Source organism: Natator depressus, chromosome 2, assembly GCF_965152275.1.
Source record: "Natator depressus isolate rNatDep1 chromosome 2, rNatDep2.hap1, whole genome shotgun sequence".
Classification (NCBI taxonomy): Eukaryota; Metazoa; Chordata; order Testudines; family Cheloniidae; genus Natator; species Natator depressus.
Window position 1 is genome coordinate 87,704,633 of NC_134235.1, and position 24,798 is coordinate 87,729,430.

Genomic DNA, 24,798 nt, shown 5'->3' on the forward strand with positions numbered 1-24,798 from the left:
CTGGGATCCTATATAAGATGGCAGATTTGGCATATATCTGCTGTTTCAGAAGATTTTGTTTTGTGTTTTCTGTTTTTATTTTTCATTTTTTATTTTGTTTTTGTTACAGCCTTTAAGTCTATTTTTTAAGGAAGGGTTATGCCTTTAGGAGAATGATTAGGGAAAAGCAAAAAATGTTTCGCAGGACACCTCCACTTGTCCACCCGTGTAGTCAGAATTAGGGTGGTCAGAAATTAGGGCTGGTAGTCAGAAAGAGGTGGTCATCTAGGGCAACCAAATAGCAAGGACAGCAAAATGTTCAGTGACATTTTTGTGGGGGTGACAGCAGAGTTGTAGGGGCACATATTTGCTTGTGTGCATGGGGCAGCAGAACCCCCCAAAGCCAGTCATGGTTGGAGAAGGTTTCCTGACATTTTTTCCATAATAATAAGGAAGTGGAGGAAGGAGATCAAAGAGTGCAAAACATCACCATTTCTCTCATGTCAAAATTAATGTGAGTCCAAGTTTGCAAATTGTTTACAAATACTGGTGAAAATCTCAGCTTTTTTACTATGAAAATCTGCAAAGCAAAATAGGGAGTTTCACACAGATCTACATAAAGTCTTTGTAACAGTATGAAAAAAATCACTACCCATCTGCTTGTGTACAATAAGTCCAAGTAAAATGAAAATACTCACTTTTTTTCATCTAGCCCCGTCATGTTCATCCACAAGCCAGGAAATGATTCAAATTGATATGTATAGATGAAGATAAGCACCAGCATAGTGTAAACAACCACTGACATCCAAAAATATTTTAGGATTCGCCTCCACCATTCATAGTGCACCTGGGAACCAGCCATTGAAGATGGTAAGGCAAACAGATCCAAAGCGGAAGAAACCAGCAAACTATACTGTTGTGCAGGCAGATGTCTATAAAAATATAACCCTCCCCTCTAAACTAACACCATTTTTTATTCTTGACATGGAGGCTTAACTCTCATTGTTACTTATCAGAGACATGTCCCGGTAGCAAAGGGAGAACCAGTCTTTGTAGTATCATAGTATTGTTTATTTTGTGGTCTACAGCTAAGCAATGGAAAAGTGGCCGTCATCAGCAATCAAACATGAAGTCATGCAGTTCTAATGTAAAGATCAATAGTATTCCTAAATTCAGCTAGGGATGGTTAAACTGACCTCGATAAAACCACCATGGTGAATCTTAGTCCAAAATTCTAAACAAACCCCAACTTGATCCATTTTTAAGTTAACTTTTTTCATTTTCCCCCTCATGTTTATGTAAGCTCTTTTCTTCCAAGTTCCAGCCAGGATCGGAAGGAAAAAAAGTCAGAAATCTCATGAAACAGCCTGTTCTCATAAGTTACCCAGATCAATTGTTCAGGCCAAAAAGGTTTTGAGTGGTTGATTATTAATATTTTTTACTAATTTAGTTCTAGGGTGCCCATCACCATAGAGTCTGGGTTCTCGTTCAGCTAAGCATTCATATGTTTGGGTGCTTATCCAAACTACAACTTTTAAAACTTTGCTTCTCTCTCCCATCAGCCAATCTATTGAGGTTTCAGAGAATCAAAACTCTTCAAATGGTCTAAGCTGTTGAGAACTAGTGAAAGAAAGAATACACAGTGGATTAAATTATTAAATGTTGTTCTCAGTTCCACTGGTGCTGAGTCAAGAGGATGCACCAGTGCAACCAAAGGAAGAATTTTGCTTAGTATTGCTCTCATTTACCTGGTACAGGGCCACGCAGAAGAGGAAGAGCATCATATAGATGATTTTGTACATGACAATTCTGCCCTCAAAGCTGACGAAGAAGAACATTCCTCCGCAGACATAAATCCAGTACTTAATGAACATAGCCATCACCAAGTTTCCCAGGACTTTCATAATGTCCTGTTCATCCTCATCTTCTTCATCTGCTTCCTCTGTCACTTCCCCTTCTTGCAATTCCTCTTCTGCAAAGACACAAATCAAGTTGCATCACCCCCAACCTATTTTTACAGGATCTTTCCTTGTAATTGTAAATGAGGTAAAGCATAAAAGCTTTATGCAGGACATGGAAGCTTAGATTACATTTAGATACATGTCTGAATTGACTTTATAACCTCTGCTTCTGATTGAGGGAGAAAATTCACCAGAAGGCTCCAGAGAATTTTGGTCATGCATTTCCTTCTAAAATATGTTATTTTCCTCCTCTACAAGTTGACAGTAGTGTCTCCATGACCACACTCCTAAGCCCAGGTGCCTAGCTGGTAAATGTACTCACTCTTACGCCCCTTTCAAAAATCTGAGGGCCAGATTCTCTGGTCCACTAAGGTCACTTTGTGCTGGGTAAGCAGCACAAAGTGTCTTTAAAACAGCTGGAGATAGCCAGTAGAGTATTCCCTCCAATTCCCGCAAGTAGAATACTCCCTCTATGTCACATTGTAAGCCACTAGTGTCCACTGCCACCATAAGGGGAAAGACTTTTCAGGGGCATTCTGGAAGGTGGGTTGGGACAGGAGAAGGCATGCTGTGGCAGAGTTCCATGATCCTTCACTGGGCATAAGGTCTGTAGCTTAATTTGCTTGGACTTCCACTGGGGCAGGGTGGCCAAAAGGTGAGGAAGCCACACCAATTCCCTGTGATTACCGCTCCCCACTTTGCCCAAGCTGCACTCAGACATAGTGGAGAACTGTGATAAATGAGAGCGGGGATAGCTCCATTTTGTGGACACCCAGCCAGCCAGTTGGCTGTGGAATCCCTCTTGGTAGTTGCTCTCTACTTGCTTTACCTGTAAAGGGTTAACAAGCCCATAGGTAAAAGGAAAGGACTGGGCACCTGACCAAAAGAGCCAATGGGAAGCCTAGAACTTTTTAAAATTGGGAAAAAACTTCCCTTTGTCTGTGTGTTGTGGTTCTCCGGGAAAGAGGGGAACAGGGAGCAGTTATGCTGTGAGAAGCTGAAAGCCAGGTATGAAAAACCATCAGATCAGACCTAGAGATTGCTTACCTGAAACCCCAGATATGTAAATAAATTAGGGAGTGTCTAGGAAGACGCGGTTAGGTTTATTTCTGTATATTTCTTATTGGCTTGTGGACTCCTCTGTGCTAACCCTAATGCTTTCTGTTTTGCTTGTAACCTTTAAAATGGATCTCAAGAAGGTTATTTTTGATGTTTAAATTTTGTAAGTGGGTTTTTTAAATCTGGCAAAAGCCTAAATTCCAGATGTATTTTCTTTCATTTTGTATATAATAAAATTTCCCTTTTTTAAGAACAGGATTGGATTTTTGGTGTCCTAAGAGGCTTGTGCATGTTGTTTAATTAGCTGGTGGCAACAGCTGATTTCCTTTGTTTTTCTTCCTCAGCTCTTCCCTGAAGGGTGGGGAGATGGGGGGATGAAAGGGCTTGAGGACCCCAAAGGAAGGAATTCCCAAGTGTGCCTTTCTGGTTTCAAAGGGGTTTTTTGCATTTGGGTGGTGGCAGCATCTACCATCCAAGGTCAGAGAGAAGCTGTGACCTTGGGAGTTTAATACCAGCCTGGAGTGGCCAGTATTAATTTTTAAAATCCTTGTGGGCCCCCACCTTCTGCACTCAAAGTGCCAGAGTGGGGAATCAGCCTTGACAAGAACTATGGCCTGAAGGCTATGTATTGGATCATAGTCAAAGCAAATATATACTGTAATGCCTATATTTTCAGGCAAAAAACATTGTTAAACTGGAAAAAAAACGTATCACTGACATCCAGAGACATAAATTCCAAAGGGAATACTGTGGTTTTGGCCAAACCCACAAACATAAGACAGCTTTGAAATTCAAATCAGAGGTTCCTGTTTAAAACCAACCAACCAACAAAACTTAAAAAAAACATATAGCTGTGTCATACCAGGTGGGAGTTAAATGCCGCATTTCAAAAGAATGACTATCCCTCTCTCTTGCTCTACTGTGACCAAACCATGAAAAAAAGGGCAAGTTACTGCTGTCCCATTAATGGGAGCAGTAAGGAGAAATCCCTGTTCCTAGTCTTGCTATGCTGGGTGTGAAGTGGGGGCCATCAAAAGGCATCTGCACATGTAAATAATGCCAGGGCCTGGCAATTTCAGGGAGTGACTCGTGGCTCTGATCATCACATCCCAGGCCTGATTCTGATCTGATTTAAATCAGTTTAAAACAAGAATAACTACACCTCACTGAAACCTATAGGCCAAATTCTGCTCTTGGTTACACAGGTGCAGCTCCCATTGAAATCACCAATGGACATTATCCATGTAGGCCCTTCTCCTTTTATGGTTAAATTTTGTGTACAGTGATCTTTTTTAGGGTGTGGAGGGGGCGCAAGTGTGGTGCATCTATAGAAGGTTTTTCTTGTATTTCCCATTCAAGTTATTTATTTCGTCGTATCATGTACTGTCGTTCAACTGTAAAGAGAGTTTATATATTTTGTTTGATATTATCAAGTTCAAAGCTATTTTATTATGTCCCCTGAGAAATTTGTAGTGCATGGATTTAGCAACATATTGTTTTGCCCTTAGTCAATAGCAGCTGCAACTTTCCAATTACTTTAGCAATAAGAAAAGAAGTAACCATAACCTCCTACATTCATTGAAGCAGTCAAACTTGATATTCTTTTACCTTTTTCTTCATTTTCTTCATCTTCTACTTTGACCTCATCTAAAGAAGTTTCTTTTAGCTGAAGCACTTTCTGCTCTGTGAGGTGTTGCCTAAGCAGTAGCCAGAAAGTAATCGTGAAAAGGATCTGCAAGCAAAAATCAAAACAAAAACAAGAGATACAGACTAATTGTACATCCTAGATCCTGCTAATGTTAACAGATATTTTGAAATGTTTTTCATGCCTTTGTTTTCCACTATCCAGCAAAATTGGCAACAATATCATCATTGCCAAAGAACACATTTCTGGAAGCTAGGTCATTTAGGCAACCTATTCCATTAAAAGCAAGTTTATTTTACTTGCAGTTGTCATCCAGTTTGGGTAGGAAACTGACTTTTCATTCTGTGGCTTTTGTTAATAAGTTTCTCTTTTGATTCCTTGCGCTAGGAGAGGATAGTCTATTATTCCATAACCAGGTACATAAATAAATAAATATTTTAAACAAAGAGTGTGTACTTTTGTGTTTTCTATACTGCCAACTTCAGCAAGTGTCAGTACTGAAAGCCAGCCAGAACACAGAAAACAGTATGGCACCTGTTTATCATGGGCTTGAGCCTATATCCACTGAAGTCAATGCTCCCATGGATTTCAGTGGTTCAGGATCAAGCCTCATTTCATTACTTTATACAGAAAACAAGAATAAAATTCTACATTTTCAAATATATTGATTTAAATTACAACACAGAATACAAAGTGTACAGAGCTCACTTTATATTTTTTATTACAAATATTTGCACTGTAAAAATGATAAAAGAAATAGTATTTTTTAATTCACCTCATGTAAGTACCATAGTGCAATCTCTTTATTGTGAAAGTGCAACTTACAAATGTAGATTTTTTTGTTACATAACTGCACTCAAAAACAAAACAATGTAAAACTTTAGAGTCTACAAGTCCACTCAGTCCTACTTCTTGTGCAGCCAATCGCTAAGAGAAACAAGTTTGTTTACATTTACAGGAGATAATGCTGCTCGCTTCTTATTTACAATGTCACCTGAAAGACAGAAAAGATGTTCACATGGCACTTTTGTAGCCGGCATGCAAGGTATTTTCGTGCCAGATATGCTAAACATTCGTATGCCCCTTCATGCTTTGGCCACCATTCCAGAGGACATGCTTCCATGCTGTTGACACTCATTAAAAATATAATGCGTTAATTAAATTTGTGACTGAACTCCTTGGGGGAGAATTGTATGTCTCCTCCTCTGTGTTTTACCTGCATTCTGCCATATATTTCATGTTACAGCAGTCTCAGATGATGACCCAGCATGTTGTTCACTTTCACTGCAGATTTGACAAAACACATAGAAGGTACCAATGTAAGAGTTCTAAAGATAGCTATAGCACTCGACCCATGATTTAAGAATCTGAAGTGCTTTCCAAAATCTGAGAGGGATGGGGTGTGGACCATGCTTTCAGAAGTTTTAAAAGAGCAACACTTAGATGCAGAAACTACAGAACCCGAACCACCAAAAAAGAAAATGGACCTTCTGCTGGTGACATCTGACTTAGATGATGAAAATGAACATGTGTTGGTCTGCACTGCTTTGGATCATTATCATCGGCATGGATGTATATCCTTTGGAATGGTGATTTAAGCATGAAGGGACATATGAATATTTAGCGCATCTGGCAAGTACATATCTTGCGAAGCCGGCTACAGCAGTGCCATGCGAATGCCTATTCTTACTTTCAGGTGACATTGTAAACAAGAAGCGGGCAATATTATCTCCTGAAAATGTAAACAAACTTGTTGTCTGAGCAATTGATTGAACAAGAAGTAGGACTGAGTGGACTTGTACGCTCTAAAGTTTTACATTGTTTTGTTTTTGAATGCAATTATTTTTTGTACATAACTATAAATTTATAAGTTCTACTTTCATTATAAAGAGATTGCACACAGTACTTGTTTTAAGTGAATTGAAAAATACTATTTCTTTTATTTTTAGAGTGAAAATATTTATAATAAAAAATATAAAGTGAGCACTGTACACTTTGTATTCTGTGTTGTGATTGAAATCAATATGTTTGAAAATGTGGAAGACATCAAAAATATTTATATAAACGGTATTCTATTATTGTTTAACAGCGTGATTAATTGTGTGATTAATCACAATTAATTTTTTTAATTGCTTGACAGCCCTAATAAAAAGTGATTCTGCTTTTTCATGTAAACTGAAAGCAACTGATAAAACAATGACTTCTTGTTATGTTTTTCAGCCACTGATAATGATTATAAACACTGACAAAAATGACAATGTTCCTTTTAAGAGATTTTTAATGATATTTCCTTCCTGTTTGTGCATTTGGATGTAATTTACATTGTGATCACAGTGTTTGTTCTCACTTGCTTCCACGCGACACATACCAGTAGTGTGAGAAGTGGTGCAGGAAGCACGTATGTTCCAAAAATACTGAATGGCCAGAAGTTGAGTGAGTGATCCTGCATCATTTCATCACCATTATATTATAATAAAACAACTGATTTCAGCTCAAATTGATGAATTTACCATAAAAATGAACCTGATTTACACTGTAAGCTCTTTGAGGAAGGGACATGTATATGTAAAATGCCTACCTCCACAGGCCCCAATCCCTGAAGGGGATGTCTAAACACTATCACAAGAGAAATAAATAAGAACGACAGGGAAACCCAGTTTTTAAAGGAGTGAAAAGGCACCAGATTAGCTAAAAATAAATACTGAAAATAAATATCAAAACTGCTAAACATAAAACATAACGGATAAGTGAAGCCCTTTCATGAATGGCAAATGCACAGAGAGTTTGGGTCAACACTTTTAAGCTATTGATTGGGGGGGTGGAATCTCCCTCCATTGCTGCTAGATGTAATCCAGGGTTACCGAGCAGAAAACAAATCCTTGGGGTAAGTGGATGACTTAGGGAACTGATAATGGGGTACACAGATCATCATTTCAAAGCAACTAGTATGAATCCAGCCCAGATTGGCAGTGACACAAAATTCTTTTCTCAAGGTGGCTGTTCGTGGTGTCTGTAAATCGAGTTGGCAGCCTCATTCCAGTTTGCAGAATACATACATCACAAAAACCATTACAACTGACACTAAATGGTATCGCAAGAGGGGTGGGTAATGGAAACAGAACTACTCTCTCCCTTCTGGAGATGGATGCTTCACATCAATGTTAAAGTATATTGGCAGATCAGCATGGAGGAAACCTACTCTGCCACTACCACCATCTCTTTGTTCTGTGGGGTAATAGAGGGCTTCATTCTCCGGTCATATTAACACAGCGCCTTTCACACACATGAAGGGCCTTTTATGGCTGTTAAGCTAAGCCCATGAGAATGGGTAGCAACAAGAGGTTCCACATCATCAGAAGTGACTTTCAAAAGCATTGTGCTGACTCAGACACAATGGGGGCAGATCCTCACTGGGGATAAATGTTCATAGGTCCACTGAAATTAATGATAAATTTACACCAGCTGAAGATCTGCCCTAATCCTCCAGGAGTGCTGGGCAAATTCACAGAGAAGTGGCCACTGCTATGCAACCCTGAGCATCAGATAACATGCATTTACCCCTACACTGACTGAGCTCTATTTTGCTCAGCTGCTGTCCTCTTTGGAGTCACTGCCAGCATCAGTCTAGCTTTTGGAGCCGTGGAATATAGAGGTGTTTTCATACTGCCTCTGACAGCCAGCCTCTGTGTAATGCAGCTCTATTTACCTTTCAAGCCAGTACACACTCTTCAAAGCCCATACAAATATATACAGGGAAAATTATGGTACATTCACTTCTCTTTTATTCCACTGAATCTTTATTTAAATCCACAGGGTGCATTTTATCCAGTCTAACAAATCCAACAGATGTCCTTCAGTTAGTTTTATAGGTGTAACTAAAATCATCCCATATACAAAATAATTTCACTTTCCTGACAGCAGTTAGTTTTAAATATGACATTCCACAATGCAATTCATCTTTGAAATTATTGAAAAGGGGCTGGCAATATATCAAGGCAGCTAAATCTCTTAAGAGAGATTTACAAAGTCAATGAAGAGAAATTGCAGAACTTACCTCTTGACTATTTAATCACTCTTATCAAGACTAGCACTACCTTCCATAGGAAAAATAATAGAATGCTCACTAGCATTCAAATACATTATAAATCCAGTCATGGCTTGCCAAGGGGCACTGCCAAGCAGGAAATACAGGTGCAGAACCTCTTCAAATGGAAATCAAGTGTATCATGATGGAAGTGGTTCACTCAGTTATAAGGGAATTGGGCGAACTATCCACATTCTGTGAGAAGCTCCTCTTGAGTGCTCTATGAAGAAGCTTCTATTGTGTGCTCACTTTCCTCCCTCAAAGATAATCTGCCAAATGTAGTGGTTTCAAGACAGGGCAAATATCTGGGTGAAAAAAAGCCTCATTAATTGAGACCAAGAAATGCTTTCATTTGTGATCTAAGGTGATTCCAATTCATGTTTCTTCAACTGAATGACTAAAGAATTAATTCTGATAAGTACTTGCGCATGTGCCTAATTTTACGTGAGAGAGTCATTCCATTAACTTCAATAGACTATTCATGTGCTTAAAGTCTGGCACATGCTCAAAAAGCTTGCTGACCTGGGCACTTCTATTCTTAGAGACAAATTTGGTGTGTTTTTATACAGTCAAATGAACTCAGCTACTCTTCACAAATTAAAAAATATTTGACATTACAGGTTCAATTATCTTTTTCCACTGCTCTTATAGTGAGGCTCTTATACTTAAACTGGCATGACATCTCAGGTGTTCATTAATATACCAAAAATGGTACCTACGAATATTCTGGTGAATAAAAGCCAGTGATTCCACTCACTAATACAATCCTTTTTATTCACTTGTTCAGAAGCATGCAGATGATTTTTTTATTCATAAGAATGTTTACGGACAGCAAATGTTCATAGTGTCATGAATAATAGCACAGAGAAATATTCCTGAAAGTATCTGGACCAGAAGTGTTCTCACAATATTTTTTTATTCTTCACACAGTACATTTATCTAATATTTCTAAGTGTTTGTGGATAACTTGCAAAGCAAAAAAGAGCTACACATGAGATTTTCAAAATGCTGGCCTAAACTCTGCTCCCATTAAAGTCAACAGATTTTACCATATACTTACAAGTGTCTGGATTTGCAATTTTTAATTCCACCAGACTCCACATGCAATATATGTTCATAACAAAAGTGTTCATGAATAGCTGAGACAGAATGTCATGGGCTGTGAGAGGTGGGGTGATAAAGTGTTGCCACACACAAATTCTGCCAACAAAATAACTAAAAATGAAAGGGAGAAAGGAGGGAACAACCATTGTACTGAGGTCTGCTACATTAGTCTTCATTCAGAAAAAAGAGAAGGGAATGGAAATCTTTTATTCAAGTACAACTACAGCACTGAGTTTTCACCTGTACTGACTGATGCTAATGACAAAGCAGAAATGCACTTATAAAAATGTATATAATTTGTGTATGTATAGTGTTTATGTATAGGTTGTGTGTGTGTGTGTGTGTGTGTACGTACAAACAGGTTTCATCAAACAAAAGCTGCCTCATAATTCTATTTAATTTATCTCGTATTTAACAAATCCAAGTACATATTTTTTCTCTTCCCTTTCCTTCTGTTTTTACAGGGCCAAATACTAATGCTATTTTCTCCCTGGTGAGAACTATTTTATAAAATTATCTAAATTTGACACATTCATTATAGTATTTAATTTACCGGCAAGAAGGAATTTTGTGCTATTGTATTTTTTAACCACTCATCCTGTACTGTAAGTCCCATGCTGAACAGGATTATTCATTGTATTAAACACCAAAGGACCTGAAATTTTTACTGATGGCTAGTGTATATTGTTTAGTTCTTTAAACTACAGATGTCTGTAAGCAAACTACACTTACCTTTGATGCTAATTCCCCAGGATCCTTCTTTTCTAAAAATCCTGAAACTTTAGGAAGCTCATCATTATTTAGGTCAATACTCCATATATATTGTAATGTTAACAGCAAATTTCCATAAACAACCATGAAAGGTGAACTGATCATAGCATATTTCCTTCGGTCACGAATCATCCAAAGTGTGCAGGACCAGATCAATAACACAAAAGTCAACCAACTGTGATAAGTGATACTCCAAGCCTTGGGAGGGAGGGGATGGGAGAGAGAGAGAAAAATGTTCATATATTCACTTAGTTACAGCATTACTGCATACAGTCAATAAAACTTTACAGCACTGCCCAACTTGACACACATTGTCTAGGATATGTTTTCATATTTCATTATTTGTATGTAGATTTAGCCATGTGACTCCCATTTATGTTAATATGAATTGGGCCACTGACAGCTACAGTAGATCCTCTGGACTACATACTGTAAACAGATTCCTAGGAAATTCACAGTTTAGATAAAAAAAATTTTGTCTGGTACCTTTGTGTCTTGGTACTTCAGTAGAAGTGTTAGTTTAGGTCTCCCAGAATTCAGCAGTGACTATAAAGCATGCTTTAGATTTCACTCTCTGTTGTACTCTAGATATTAGAGATTAGAGATGGAGTAGACTTAGACTGACCTAGCCTAACCCAACCCAGTATAGCATTGTTTCTTACAGTATATTCAAATGCTCTGCTCATTTTACAGGTATCAAACAACTCGTTACTTAAAACTGTTCTGGACAAAACACTGTATTATAGCACGGGTATAAGTGTCTTTTTAATAAATGCTGTTATAGACTTTGGACTAGATTCTGGTATTGGCAATGCACCAGTATAAATCTAGAGTAACTTAGCTGAAGTCAATGGAGTCTTAATTTCTTTTTTTTGTTTAGACAGAAAAGCATGAAATATGAAGAATATTTTAATCAAGGCTGGATTAGTCCTGAATTGATACAGGGTCCATTATAGCCTCTGAGAATCGCGCATATGCTATTCTTCCGTTAAGATACACAACTGTAACACAGACAATGGTCACATTTGGGTATGGTATAAGTGGAACAGCAGCTGAATTTGGTTCACAACACTTAGAACAAAGGTCCTTCGGAGCTGATATTATCTCAATTTAAGACTAGAAGAAAGCTCAGAACAATACAGCTCCATCACTGATACTGACAGATTTGAACGCTGAATGGAATTTTAAGTAATTAAAGCACATGTGCAGCAGTCACTTCAAAAAAATGAATATACCACAGCAAGAAAGTAACTACTTATTAACATCTCAAAAAGCACCATATTCAATCCAGATTCTGCACAAAGAATCTGCTATGTTTTGTTTATCTCCAGAGACTTTTCATGCTAAGGGACAGCAAACAAAAGTCCGAAAACCAAACCAAAAAATCTGTTTTCTTTTGCTGTATGCAAACAAAAAGTGGCCAAACTATTTTTTAAAAAAATTTAAAGCAAGATTGGGCCAAGACACTTTATGGTAAATAGCATCCCAGTTGAAACCTTTTCAAAATAGAAAAGCCAGACCTTGGAAGTGCTGACAGAGAACTATCTATCACGCTGTGAACTTGCTACAGTATAATCCGAGGGTAATTTGCACAAAATGACCCTATGTTTTAAGGGATAGGCAGTGTAATTTCAAAAAGAAGAAAATTAATGATAAAAAAAATTGTTGGCACAAAATTGTATTTTCCTAGATGTCTTCCCTGTGTAGATGAAAGAAATCAAGGTTTATTTTCATACAGAGTTTGAACAAGATGCATCAATTCAATTTGAAGTAGAAACGGCAAGTTTAGATTTACTGTATGACTATGAAGTGCTTTATTTTTGCAGACAATTTCTGATTTGAGTAAATGCATTAAAACCCACTAAAAAAACACTTTTGAATTATCAGAAAAATTAGCATGTTGAGCATTTTCTGATCTGCCGCAAGTAACAAAATACTATGTAGTTTAAAGCTAGAATTTTAAGCCCTGATTCTGTAACGGAATCCCTGCGAGCAGAAACCTGTGCCCTACCCCATAAGGAGTTGGTGGTAGGATCAAGGCATAATTTGAGGGGTAATGTTTTAATAAACCACATGCATCCAACGGATTCAATCTCAGGTCCAGATTTTACAACATTAAAGTAAACGCCAATAAAAAATCAACATGACATATCACCCTTCACCAAGACATTTGGAAGATAAATATATTTATGCTGTCAATAAGGTGGCAGAAGCTCATTTCCAGAGTTAGATGACATCTATAATTAGATTATGTATAGTACTCCAACTCAATTATTGTTGTCTTTCATACGTACCATCATTGCAATCAGAGCACAAATGTAACTTTGTTTCATGATAAAATGGAAGACAGAGACCATGGCATGTATTTTAACACTTTCTTTTTTCTCCTGAATATCTTCCTCCTCTTCTTCTTCCTCATCTTCCTCTTCTTTCTTTTCTAAGTAGAAAAAGATTCTTACAGTGCAATTCAAATAAGTCTAATGGCAGCGCATGCACACACAGTTCAAAACCATACAGTCTTTGCACAAACTGAGTAAATTTTGGCCATCACGACATCCTCTAGCAATGAATTCCACAGGTTAATTGGGCATTGTGTGAAAAAGTATTTTCTTTTGTTCGTATTAAATCCGCTGCCTATTAATTTGAGTGACCCCTGGTTTTGGCATTGTAGGAAAAGGTAAACAACACATCTCTATTCACTTTTTCCACACCATTCATGATTTTATAGACCTCTATCATACCTCCCTTTAATCATCTCTCTTCTAAGATGAACATCCCTATTCTTTTTAGTCTCTTCTTGTATGGAAGCCATTCCAGACCCTGGTTCATCTTTGTCTCCCTTCTCTGAACCTTTTCCATTCCCACTATATCCCTTTTCAGATGGGGTCTCTAAAACTGGACACAATATTCAAGGTGTGGGTTTATCATGGATTTATATAGTGGTATTATGATATTTTCTATCTTATTTTCTATCCCTTTCCTAATAGTTCCTAACATCCTGTTAGTATTTTTTACCTCAGCTGGGCCTTCAACTGAAGTTTTCCAAGAACTATCTATGATGACTCCAAGGTCTTTTTCTTGAGTCATAACAGTTAGTTTAGAACCCAACATTATACATGTGGATTTGGGATTATTTTTTCCAATGCACATTATTTTGCCCTTATCAACACTGAATTTCATCTGCCAGTTGGTTGGCCAGTCACCCAGTTTTGTGAGCCCCCCTGCAACTCTTTGCAGTCAGCTTTGGACTTAACTATCTTGAATAATTTTGTGTCATCTACAAACTGTGCCACTTCCTGGTTCACTCTTTTTCCAGATCATTCATGGGTATGTTGAATAGGACTGGCCCCAGTACAATTCCCTTGGGGACCCCACTGTTTACCTCTCTCCATTCTGAAAACTGACCATTTATTCTTATCCTTTGTTTCATATCTTTTAACTAATTACTGATCCCTGAGAGGACCTTCCATATTATGCCATGCCAACTAAGTTTCCTTAAGAGCCTTTGGTGAGGGACCTTGTCAAATGCTTTCTGAAAATCCAAGTACTGTATTGACTGGATCACCTGTATCCACATGCTTGCTGACACTCTCAAAGAATTCGAATTGATTGGTGAGGCATGACTTCCCTTTACAAAAGCCATGTTGCCTCTCCCCCAACAAATTGTGTTCATCCACGTTTCTGATAATCTTTGATCTTTACCAATTTGCCCAGTACTGATGTTAGGCTTATTAGCCTGTAATTGCCAGAATAATCCTCTAGAACCCTTTTAAAAATGAGTTTCATATTAGCTACTTGCCAGCCATCTGGTACTGATGCTTGTTTCAGCAATAGGTTATATACTACAGTTAGAAGTTCTGCAATTTCATATCTGAGTTCCTTCAGAACTCTTGGGTGAATACCATGTAGTTCTGGAGACTTATTGCTGTTTAATTTATCAATTTGTTCTAACAGTTTCTTAAATCTTATGCCAAGCTGCTTAACAAAAAATGCACAAGGCAAAGAATCTAACTATAGAGTAAATAATAAAGTACCAAACATGCAGGTTTATTCCCAAATAATTCATGTTACTACCTGACATGTCATCTGATGGCTCCCATTTGTACTGTGGGGTTGAGTACATATCAGCTTTGGCAGGGCCATTCTCCAAGTGAAGTGTGGGGTGTATGGTGTGATAATCTACAGGAGTCCCATTCACTGTTACGAGCAGGACCTGCCAAATGAGGATTGGAGAAAGGCATTCCTTTTAGAAAAGCTTCTGTGTGAGTGAAACTGCTACTTACTAACTTTCACTAGGTATTGTTTTTAAAATATGAAATAAACTTAATGAAATCATTTCAGCAGGTTTCTCTATATACTGAACAATCACACATTACACATGATGTCAACACAACTGTCCTAAGAATAATTTTAGCAGACCAATTTATGCTAAAAAGAATTATTACACTGATTTCGTTATATTTTCTTTAACAAAACAGTAATAATAATGATGGTGGTGTTTTGCACTTCTACAGTAACTCCCATCAAAGAATCTCAAAGCTCTTTATAAACATTACTTAATCCTCAAACCATCACTGTGAGGTAGGCATTACACCTATTTTAAAGACACACCAGTGGAGGCATGGAAAGGTTGTGCCTTCTGTTAGGTGTCATAGGCAATCTCTGGCCAAGCTATGAAAGAACCCTGATCTTCTGACTAGTTCTATGCCATAGCCATGAGTCCTATCCTTCTCTTTGAAGCAGTCTTGTGGCTGGATATTTTTCAAGGTTAATTTTCTGTCTAATGGTTTCCAGTACCAATGAAGATGATGGGTACAAATGATTTGCATTTTTAAATCAGTAGGGTGATCTGCATTTGTTACAATTAGTAAAATTAGTTGTGTTTGTTACAGTTGTTTATTACTCAATGTTTATGCCACTATTTGAACTTTCCTTTCTGCAACGTGTTGTTGACCATTGTCCTTGTTTGGCAAGGGTTTCTATCAGTTGACCAATGCAGATGGGCCAGTTTTACAGACCCAATCTCATTGCAAAATATATCATGTGATTTCCTGATGCAGTAGATGTCACAAGGCCAGGGGGCCATATTCAGGTTTAGTTACAGCTGTTTCCAGGCTGCATGGAGGAGGAGACCTGCAACTCCATTTGTTAGAGTATGGGACTGAAATAGAGCATTTCCCTCTTCAGAATCTGTTAGGATTTCCTACCTTTGGGCTAATTAGTTTGTTGCCTGTTCAAATAAAGTTTCATACTTTCCACCATTTTAATATTCAACTCAGGTATGTGGTCATTTTTGCTGGACCTCAGCAATTCAACATGAACACTTTAAAAACACATCACAAAGAAGGAATTAAACCAAATTTTAGGGTAGCTTATGTTAGAAAAGCAGAGTTGCATGTTTTCTTTAAAATACAAGAAACTAAGGAAGATCTTTTGCCAGTTAATACAACCTAAAATATTCTAATGTCATGACTGATACTTAGTAAGGTTAAATAATCAAGATTTTGGATAATCAAAGGAGTTCTCAATGTAATTAACAGACAATGGGAAGATGATCCTGTTTTAGACAACAGGGAGGTTTGGATAATCAAGGTTGTAATATAACGGCTAGGCTAATAAAAAGATCAGAACATTTTAAAATTTCATGTAAACTTGTCTCTGTAAGGCATATGGCATAATCCATATTTACACCATCGATACGAATACAAATAAATTGCAAAGACTGATAGTATACTAACATCAGATGGCTTGTATTCATCTTGAGTCATTGACAGAAGCTGTAAAAAGCAATGCAAGGACAGATTATTAATGAAGAAGCATAGCTCAAGCAGTAATAAGTTTAATAGATGCATGCATATTTGCTAACCCTCTCAACAGATCTGAATTAAGAAATTCAGTAAGAATTTTTAAAGAGTCAGCAGAATTGTATATTATGCCCAATAAAACAGCATTCATTTTAGCAGAATTATTGGCATAACTTTATTTTTAAGTGTCTTCATTCCAAATCACAACTGAAAATGTTATATTGAAATTATATGTGATGGCCATGGGAATCCATCAATATGTTATTACAGTTAGTATCAAATGACTTTCCAATGAGACATTTAAAATTAAGGTTTTTTTAAATGATCATTAGAATTTCTATAAGTATAAAATCACTGTCAACAGAATTATTACACTAGCATACAAATGTTATACCTACATTTCAAAGTATTAATAATATCATTTAAATTACTGGAAGAGCACTACATTTTTGTCAACGGCATCTAATTACTGCCCTCCATCATTCAGCAAAAATTATTGATATAATATGAAGCAGTAGATGAAGAGATACAGAGATCATCAAAACACACTTTAGTAATTTCTATTTGTTGAAAATTTGATAGATAATAATTACATAGGGCTAGAGGCTGCAATCTTTTCTCAGGCAAAGCTCATGCTTGAAATCAATGGGAATTTTGCCTGAGAAAAGACTGTAAGATGTGACTCATAGAAGAAGAAAATATTGTAACTACAGTATTTTAAAATTTGTTAATAATACACAAATTTGTTAATAATAATAATCTTCCTGCATCATATTGGCTTTACCAAGATTACATTTGGCTTATAGAAGATGTATCTTTTGGACAAGAAGACACATTTCTCTACAAGTAATCAGCACCACATGTAGTGAAACCCAGAGTACAGTGGAAGGTTTTTGTTTGGTTGGTTCTTGGTTCTTTTTTTAAAAGAAAGCAAGCGTTGGGACCCATTTTTTCAGTTTTTATTTATGAAAGTGGCCCTCTTGAGTTAGGCTGATAGGGTTGGGCCCTTGCTCTGTGACATGAAAGCAGTGTGTGAAGCACAATAACCCCACCACATTAATCAACTTTTACTGTCTTAGACTTTTAAGTCTACATGAAACTTTGTAGAGAACCATGGCCTTACAATAGGACAGAGCAAAGTCTACAACTGTATTATAGGAGTATATATATTTTATAGTTTTTATAATAAACAATTATGACTGGGGCAGCCCCTTTCTGTACTCCAAACCATTAGTGCTTCTCTTGGGTAATAGATCCTTCAACAAATGCAATGCTATCTATTCTAGTTCCTTCTATTCTTATGTGTGTGAATGTCCCTATCACCTGTTGTCCACATATTACACTGACTCAGCTCCACTTCTGATGAAACCCTCATCCATGCCTTCAGCTCCTCTCACCTAGACTACTACACCTCCTTTCAATGGCCTCCCCAAGCCCCAGCTTTCTAGAATCCAGCGAGTGAAGAATACTACCCCTCTTTAAAAATATGCAAACATTTTCAAACAACTCCACTTGGTCGGTTTCATTTCAGGATCTGGTTCAAAACTATCTTTCTTGTTTATAAAATCCTCCATGGAATTGTTCCTCTCTAGAAGACTTTGTCCTCCTGTTCTCCCCTCTTTATTCCTTCCCCTCATTGAACACATGCTTCATCTTACCCTCAACATCTCAGGACTGTCAACTTAAGAGTCTTTTTCTCTGCGGCTCCTGCACTCTAGAACTGAACTCCTGTATCTCTCCACTTCATTTGTTATTTAAATGTTCTTTCCCACTGTCATCATTTCACTTTGTAAATGTACACTACCACAACTCTGTAAAGCATTCTGGAATACAAATTGTCTGAAATTTGTGATACCATATATATCATTTCACATCTTTTAACTGCCTTTGTTGGCTTGTGTTATCACCGTTCCAGATCAAACAGTATGAAGTTGGAGATACTTCCAACGTATGTCTTCGCTGGCTTTTCTAATACCAGCTGAGCATACAGAAGTACTAAAGTTACTACTGCAATTGTTGGATACGGGAATATAGCAATCTGTCTGTTGTTATAGTTCAGTGTCCAGTTCACTCAGAGCAGTTTTTCTTATTACACTACTACTACTGTTATTGTTACTTCCATCACAGTACTCGTGGGGATTGGATATGCTAATTTAAGGCTCACCCTAATGCTTTTGGAGTCAAAATCTGGGGGCAGCTGGCCATATGAGAATTCCCCTAGTGGGCAAGGAGAAGAGGACTCTTTGGTGCCGTGAAGCTGGTGGAGTTGGCTCCTACACCAACTACCCTCCCCACCCTAGCATAGGGGTGTACAGGGAAGAAAAGGAACATGTTGGTGGCAGGCTGGGTTGTGTTGCGGGAGGGCGACGGCAGCTTTGCCTCACTAATTAGCGATCCTAGTCAGCTGTCATTAGATAGATCAGTCTTTATTGCAGTTATCTGGCTCCCTGACAGCCCTCCCTGCTCTCCTGTCCATAGAGCCGCCCAGCAAAGGAGAGACTCTAATCCTGGATCTTTTTGTTTCTTCTGGAAGCTGGAAACACAGGAAACATTCTGCTTTCACTTCCTTGCACCGTCCCTTGTTTTTCTTCTTCTAAGTTTTACAAAATAATAACATTCCTTTCCCTAACTCAAAATCTTGGTGTCATGCCAATTACATACTCACACATTTTTACTTTGAACTTACACCACTATGTCCCCAAATAGTAATACATTACTTACAAAGCTACCACAATAAAATGAACTGCATGTTTGAAACATTTTGATGTAGGGAAACCTTCCCCCAGGTCTTACTTTTCTCTCATCAGTTGTGTAGTGGCTTGCATACCACAAACTTCGTCTCCTTGAGGATGGGTTGCAGTCTACTTCTTTGTCTTCTTCCCTGATACCAGATTTCTCTTCATCATCCATTTCCTAAACAATGGGAATGGCCAGGATAGTTGTAATTTTAAACCGTGATTTTCTAAGAGTAACACTATGGTACCTAGATGCTGTTCTTCCTCTAAATTATATGCCTTGAAATATCGTCTAGTGTTTAATGTACTGTATCTATGATGGATGCTTTTTATTAGTATGACATTTTCAGAAAATGATGACAGAGCTATTCTATAATTACTAAACCCATCAATATCAAGATGTTTCCTGATTCCTACAGGATACCATAAGTAACCAGACTTCCACATCCTGCTTTATAGTATAAACCAAACCATAAAGTATAATACAGATATGTAATCATTTTAAAGCTAGATTTACTGAAATTAAAACTCTCTGCTGCTTGCCTATTTGAATGTGGGAACAGCATTGTCTTGCTATACTGAGCAGTAAATTAAAAGAAAAAAATATTTTCTGGGCATGAGCAATACATATTCAAAGACTACAGAATAACACATTAATCCTGTTCCTGATATATGGTAACACAGTAAATGGATCAGAACAGTGAACTGGTTCAGAACATCTAGAAACCACACCTTGGACAACTATGGAATCACATGCCCAATGGGAAGTTTCTTCCAATCCCCTACCTCTTAGTGGTTAGGTTTTAATCTCACCATGAATAGCAAAATTAAGGATTTTTAGGATAGAGTGTACATGCTGTAAAGTGGGTTATCCTGTCAGGAAAAGCACTCTATTGATAAGCATTTGAGTCTAACAAACAGGAAGCATTACAGTCTGATTCTGCATTGCTGGTGCACTAACATTATAGTTACCCTAAATCATACTTCATCTCTATGTAATTTCTATCAGCCCTGGCTAAATAGCAGGCAGTTTAGAGAGTTGATTACACATAAGTATTAAGCCAAATTCTGATGTCATTTATACTGCTGTAAGGCCCCAATTCAGAAAACCAATCCCTATTTAACAAAGCATTTAAGCACATGCTTAACTTCAAACACACGCTAAGGTCCCACTGGCCTTAATGGAACTTAAACATATGTTTAAGTGCTTTACTAAATTGCAACCAAAATCCAGAGTATCTATTGACTTCTGTGGTGTTGCTCAGGATTTATACTGATGTAAATTAGAACAGATTTTGATCTAGTCAAGTAATTTTCATATTTTTTTCACTTTCAATGGTCTGGCTCAACAGGATGAAAAATGATGATTTAGTTGGGGATTGGTCCTGCTTTGAGCAGGGGGTTGGACTAGATAACCTCCTGAAGTCCCTTCCAACCTCGATATTCTATGATTCTATAATTTTTTTCTTCTCATTTTATTCTTTCTATTTAGTAGATATATTTTATTTCTTTGTTTCAAATGAAGCCTGAATTAAATTGGCTTTTGATTTACTCCCTTTCTTTTTTTTTTAAAAAAAAGAGGACAGTATCATAACCAATATCCACTCGGCTCTGGGAACAATGTTTGTCAGTTTATTTGAGCTCCATCTGCTGACTGTATTGAAACAGCATAGCACAAAATTTTACTTTTGTCGTCTTCCTCAGGCCAAGATTTTCAAAACCAAGATTCTAAAGTGGAGCTTTAATAGGGGTTGTGAGATTCTCAGCCCTTCTATATCAGCCCACTTATTCTGAAGTCTAACCCATGAAATAGAGCTGAGATTACAAATCTGCCCATGGGAGTAAGGTGCCCAAATAATCTAGGTGGATTTGAAAAACCCACTCTGCAAGCCTCATATTAAGCTCCTCTTTTTAAAAAGCTCAGCCTAAATAAGCAGTAGTTATTAATTTATTTTTACTTCTCAAAAGCATAGCAGCACATTTCACACACGTATGTATATTTATATTTAGAATCTGGAGGATATTCCAAACCAAATTTTAACAAATGTAAAATAAACTAATTATGAGGCCTACATTTGCCATACCACTTTCATGTATTGAAAGTTTTCAGATAAAAGTGGCCCACAACGAAACATTTACCAGCAACATTTTGTTTGGCATTGATTTGACCACACAAACACTAAGTGTACTGAGGTATTGAGATAATGATTTTAAGTTATATGAACTTCAGGTGGCAATGGGTGTGGGTGGGAAATGGTGTCTTGTTTAATCTATTTCAAGGATGAGGAAAAAGAGGTCAAGAAGAGCATTATCTAGCAGACAATCTCATAATTCTAGGCTGCCTTTGACTTGTCCAACACTTCCAGTTCTCCCACCATACAAGCAACTATGATGGTTGAGTGCACAGCTCCAGGAGAGTTTAAGAGTAGCACTAACAATGTTCTCCCAGCCCCCACCATCCACACCAGACTAACTCAAACAGCATTGTAGAGGTCTGGTTCTCTTCTCACATGAGCTTCACAGTGAAGTTTTTCCTGATTAACATCAAAGTGAGCGAGTGAAGAATCAGGCCCTAGATTTATATTTTAAATATTATCCAGTGAATAAACTGATTCCTGATATAACTTCACTGAAGTCAGAAGAGATAAATTGGCTCTTCTTGTTTTATTAAATTATTGCAGGACTCAAGGGTCCAAACAACTTTAATGGGAATTTTTTTGAGTAAGGACTGAGGGTTAAATTCATCTCTGCGTAGAAGTAGCACAACCATGCACCATTTAAAATCCCACTTATGCTCCTTTTTGAGTACTTTTTCTCACCCTGAAAACTCAGGACCCAAATGTGGGCATAATTCCTTGAGCATTTTTCTTGAGCTGCATTAATCAGAACAGAGAAATAGCATTTGCTCTCAGATTGACCCATTCAGCAAATTTATCATCTTTGCCTTCTGAACTTGGTTAATAATGTAGAGGAGGTACCATAAGTTAAAGATGAGATTCTCACTACTATGCTGCTTTGACATTGTTTCAGATTGTAAAAACAGAAGACATAGGCAGCTACAATAAAAGACAAGGACCAAATTCAGATCTCCATTAAAGTAGCATAAATCCAAAGTAACTCTATTGACTTCAATGGAATTACAGTGGATTTAGACTGGTGTAACTGAGAATAGAATTTGGTCTAAAATCTTCTAAGACAAAACAAGTAAAAAGAAAAATCGATCCCTGATCCATGGCACAATCAAAGGTGAAAACCATCCATAGCAAAACAGTCTATAAAGCCGCTAACATTTAGAAACCAGAACATATCATTTTATAGACAGATGTTGTAATGGTGTATCTTCTTCGTCAAAAAAGAAGTCATAGTACAAAGACAGCATTTATCTTACCATGTTTTCATATTTTGATATTTTCCCTTTATAAGAGTTAACTTTTTAAGACAGCCAACCAGCTTCCTATCCTCCTAAAAATGTCTGACTCTTAACAAAGAGTGAGGTAATAAAGGTGAGTGAGGTAATAAATGAAGACATTAATATTCCACAAGGATGCAACTGAAATGTAGACTCTTCACAGCTTTAGTGCTGCGTACCTGTACTACTGTGTGCAGCACTACCAAACCAAGCTTCAAAAATTGTGAGTCAGGCCTCCACAAATCATACCATTTTTATAAATAATGAAATTTGGGCTCATTTTATTTTCCGTTTGTTTTCTGAGTCTTCAGGGTGCCTTTGTAGTCATGTTCCACACTTTTCTCCACAACCATAAGATCTAAGAACTTTACTTTTTAAAAAAATGGAAGCTGAGATGTTCACATAATCACATGAATCCTGGACTTGGGGCTTTAAGAAAAACACCAAATGTTGCTAGACTCATGATAAAATTGCAAGATTAGGCAAAACTATGTATGTCTTACAGTATCCTGCACCAGCTTGCAGCTGATATTTTGGTTTTTGGGCAACGAACCCTTGAGGCTGCTTTTAAATTTTCATTCTTTATTGCCTTTGGTATGAGGAAATTTTCAAGGCTGTGTAAAGACCATGAAACACAGAGTAACTCCTGTGTGCTGCACTTACTGCTCATTTTGCTGTGACTTTATGGTGCTTTGCATTATGAAAAAAAACCCAACAACCTTACCTACTGTAGACAATATTCTCACAGACTTTCACAATTCAAAAGTAAGCTAAGGACTGATCTACACTAATGCTGTGAGACGATCTAAGTTATGCTAATTCAGTTACGCAAATTATGTAACTGAAGTCGACATAACTTAGGTCGACTTACATCGGTGTCTACACTGTGACATGAGACGATTTCCCATGGACATAACTTCCGGTTCTCAGGGAGGTAGAGTATGCAAATTGATATGAGAGCACTCTCCCATCAATTTAGTGTGTCTTTACCAGACCCAATAAACCAACACCACTGCATTGATCACAGCTGTGCCGATTTAGCAGGTAGTGTAGATATGACCGAAGTCTTTGATCCTGTAGCCCTTAATCACATAAGTAGTCCCATTGACTTTAGGAGGACTACCCATGTAAGAGCTGGAGGGACTTATCAGAAAGAGTGTATTTAAGACAGCAGCTTGCCTCACATAAAAATTTTATTCTACTGTTTGCAAATGCCAGTAACAATCTGAGAATCTTACAATCACTAGTGAACATCAGAAAAATTCTACTCTGGCGGCTTTATTCTCTTCATAAAGTGGGAAGAAAAAATAAAGTGGGAAGAGCCTTACAATGGGCTCTTGTAGCCAAAGGCGAATAAGAGTTGCCAGGGTGTAGTACATCACCAGCAGTAATATGGGATTGGCATGGTGATACCAGACGAGGTCTTGGTTTGCTATGATCTTCCAGGTGCTTGAGCAGTTGGTTTTAATTACTGAAGTGACACCAAATAACCTGTTCAAAAAGAGTAAGAAAAAAATTTAGAGAACAAATACTGAATTTTAAAATGTTTTAAAAGTGAAATTAACAGATAAATGATTATCTTTCTTAATTTTGTTTAATTTTTTCTACTTGTGAAAAATTGACTTTAATACAGTTTGATCTGATTAAAATTTTATTTGCTTAAAGAGTCTTAACTGAAATGCAGGTCAAAGTCAACGTTTTCATTTCCCAACATTTAGTAAGTACAAAATAGGGAGGGTTATTTAAATATCAAGACAGAAAATAAGGACATTATGTCTTTGCACCTCTCTGTTCCAATGAAAAAACTACCAGGGACCTGACCCTTGTAGACTCAGGCCTGAAGAAAACGAAAAAGAAAACTTCATGGCAAATCCACATGTTACATCATGGCAGCACTCTGCCACTCCCCTGGGTCCAACCTTTAACATTTAGTAAGTTATGATTCATAACAAATTAATAAATAGTCCCACACCATCATTCTAGTCATTTTGTCCAGGACAGAGTTGGAGAGTAACTCTTCTCAGTAATATCTACTGAGGCTCCAGAACTTGTAACAGCTAGGAATTTTAATGCACTGTCCTAAAAACCTAGGCCTCAATCTCCCAATACTTATATACATGGGTAATTTTACACAAATGAATAATCCATCTGAATTCAAAACTGATGGAAAGTGAAGCCACTCAAGAAACACATTTTAGAGGGAGCATAAGAAAAGTTATTTGTGAAATTACTTATGAAAAATAACAT

At 37.3% G+C, this 24,798-nt stretch overlaps 1 protein-coding gene across 1 annotated transcript in view; it reads right to left on the minus strand.

The window, feature by feature from the left end:
• The window catches only part of PIEZO2 (piezo type mechanosensitive ion channel component 2), a 440,411-nt gene that overhangs the window by 109,197 nt on the left and 306,416 nt on the right, over nucleotides 1-24,798 (minus strand). Inside the window, exons 8-16 of the mRNA XM_074944649.1 lie at nucleotides 23,880-24,042; nucleotides 19,201-19,320; nucleotides 16,342-16,380; nucleotides 14,678-14,816; nucleotides 12,898-13,040; nucleotides 10,565-10,801; nucleotides 4,608-4,731; nucleotides 1,728-1,951; nucleotides 678-826 (exon numbers count right to left, since the gene is read on the minus strand). Of these exons, the coding sequence (XP_074800750.1) occupies nucleotides 678-826; nucleotides 1,728-1,951; nucleotides 4,608-4,731; nucleotides 10,565-10,801; nucleotides 12,898-13,040; nucleotides 14,678-14,816; nucleotides 16,342-16,380; nucleotides 19,201-19,320; nucleotides 23,880-24,042 (1,338 nt within the window). The remainder of the gene's footprint in view (nucleotides 1-677; nucleotides 827-1,727; nucleotides 1,952-4,607; nucleotides 4,732-10,564; nucleotides 10,802-12,897; nucleotides 13,041-14,677; nucleotides 14,817-16,341; nucleotides 16,381-19,200; nucleotides 19,321-23,879; nucleotides 24,043-24,798) is intronic.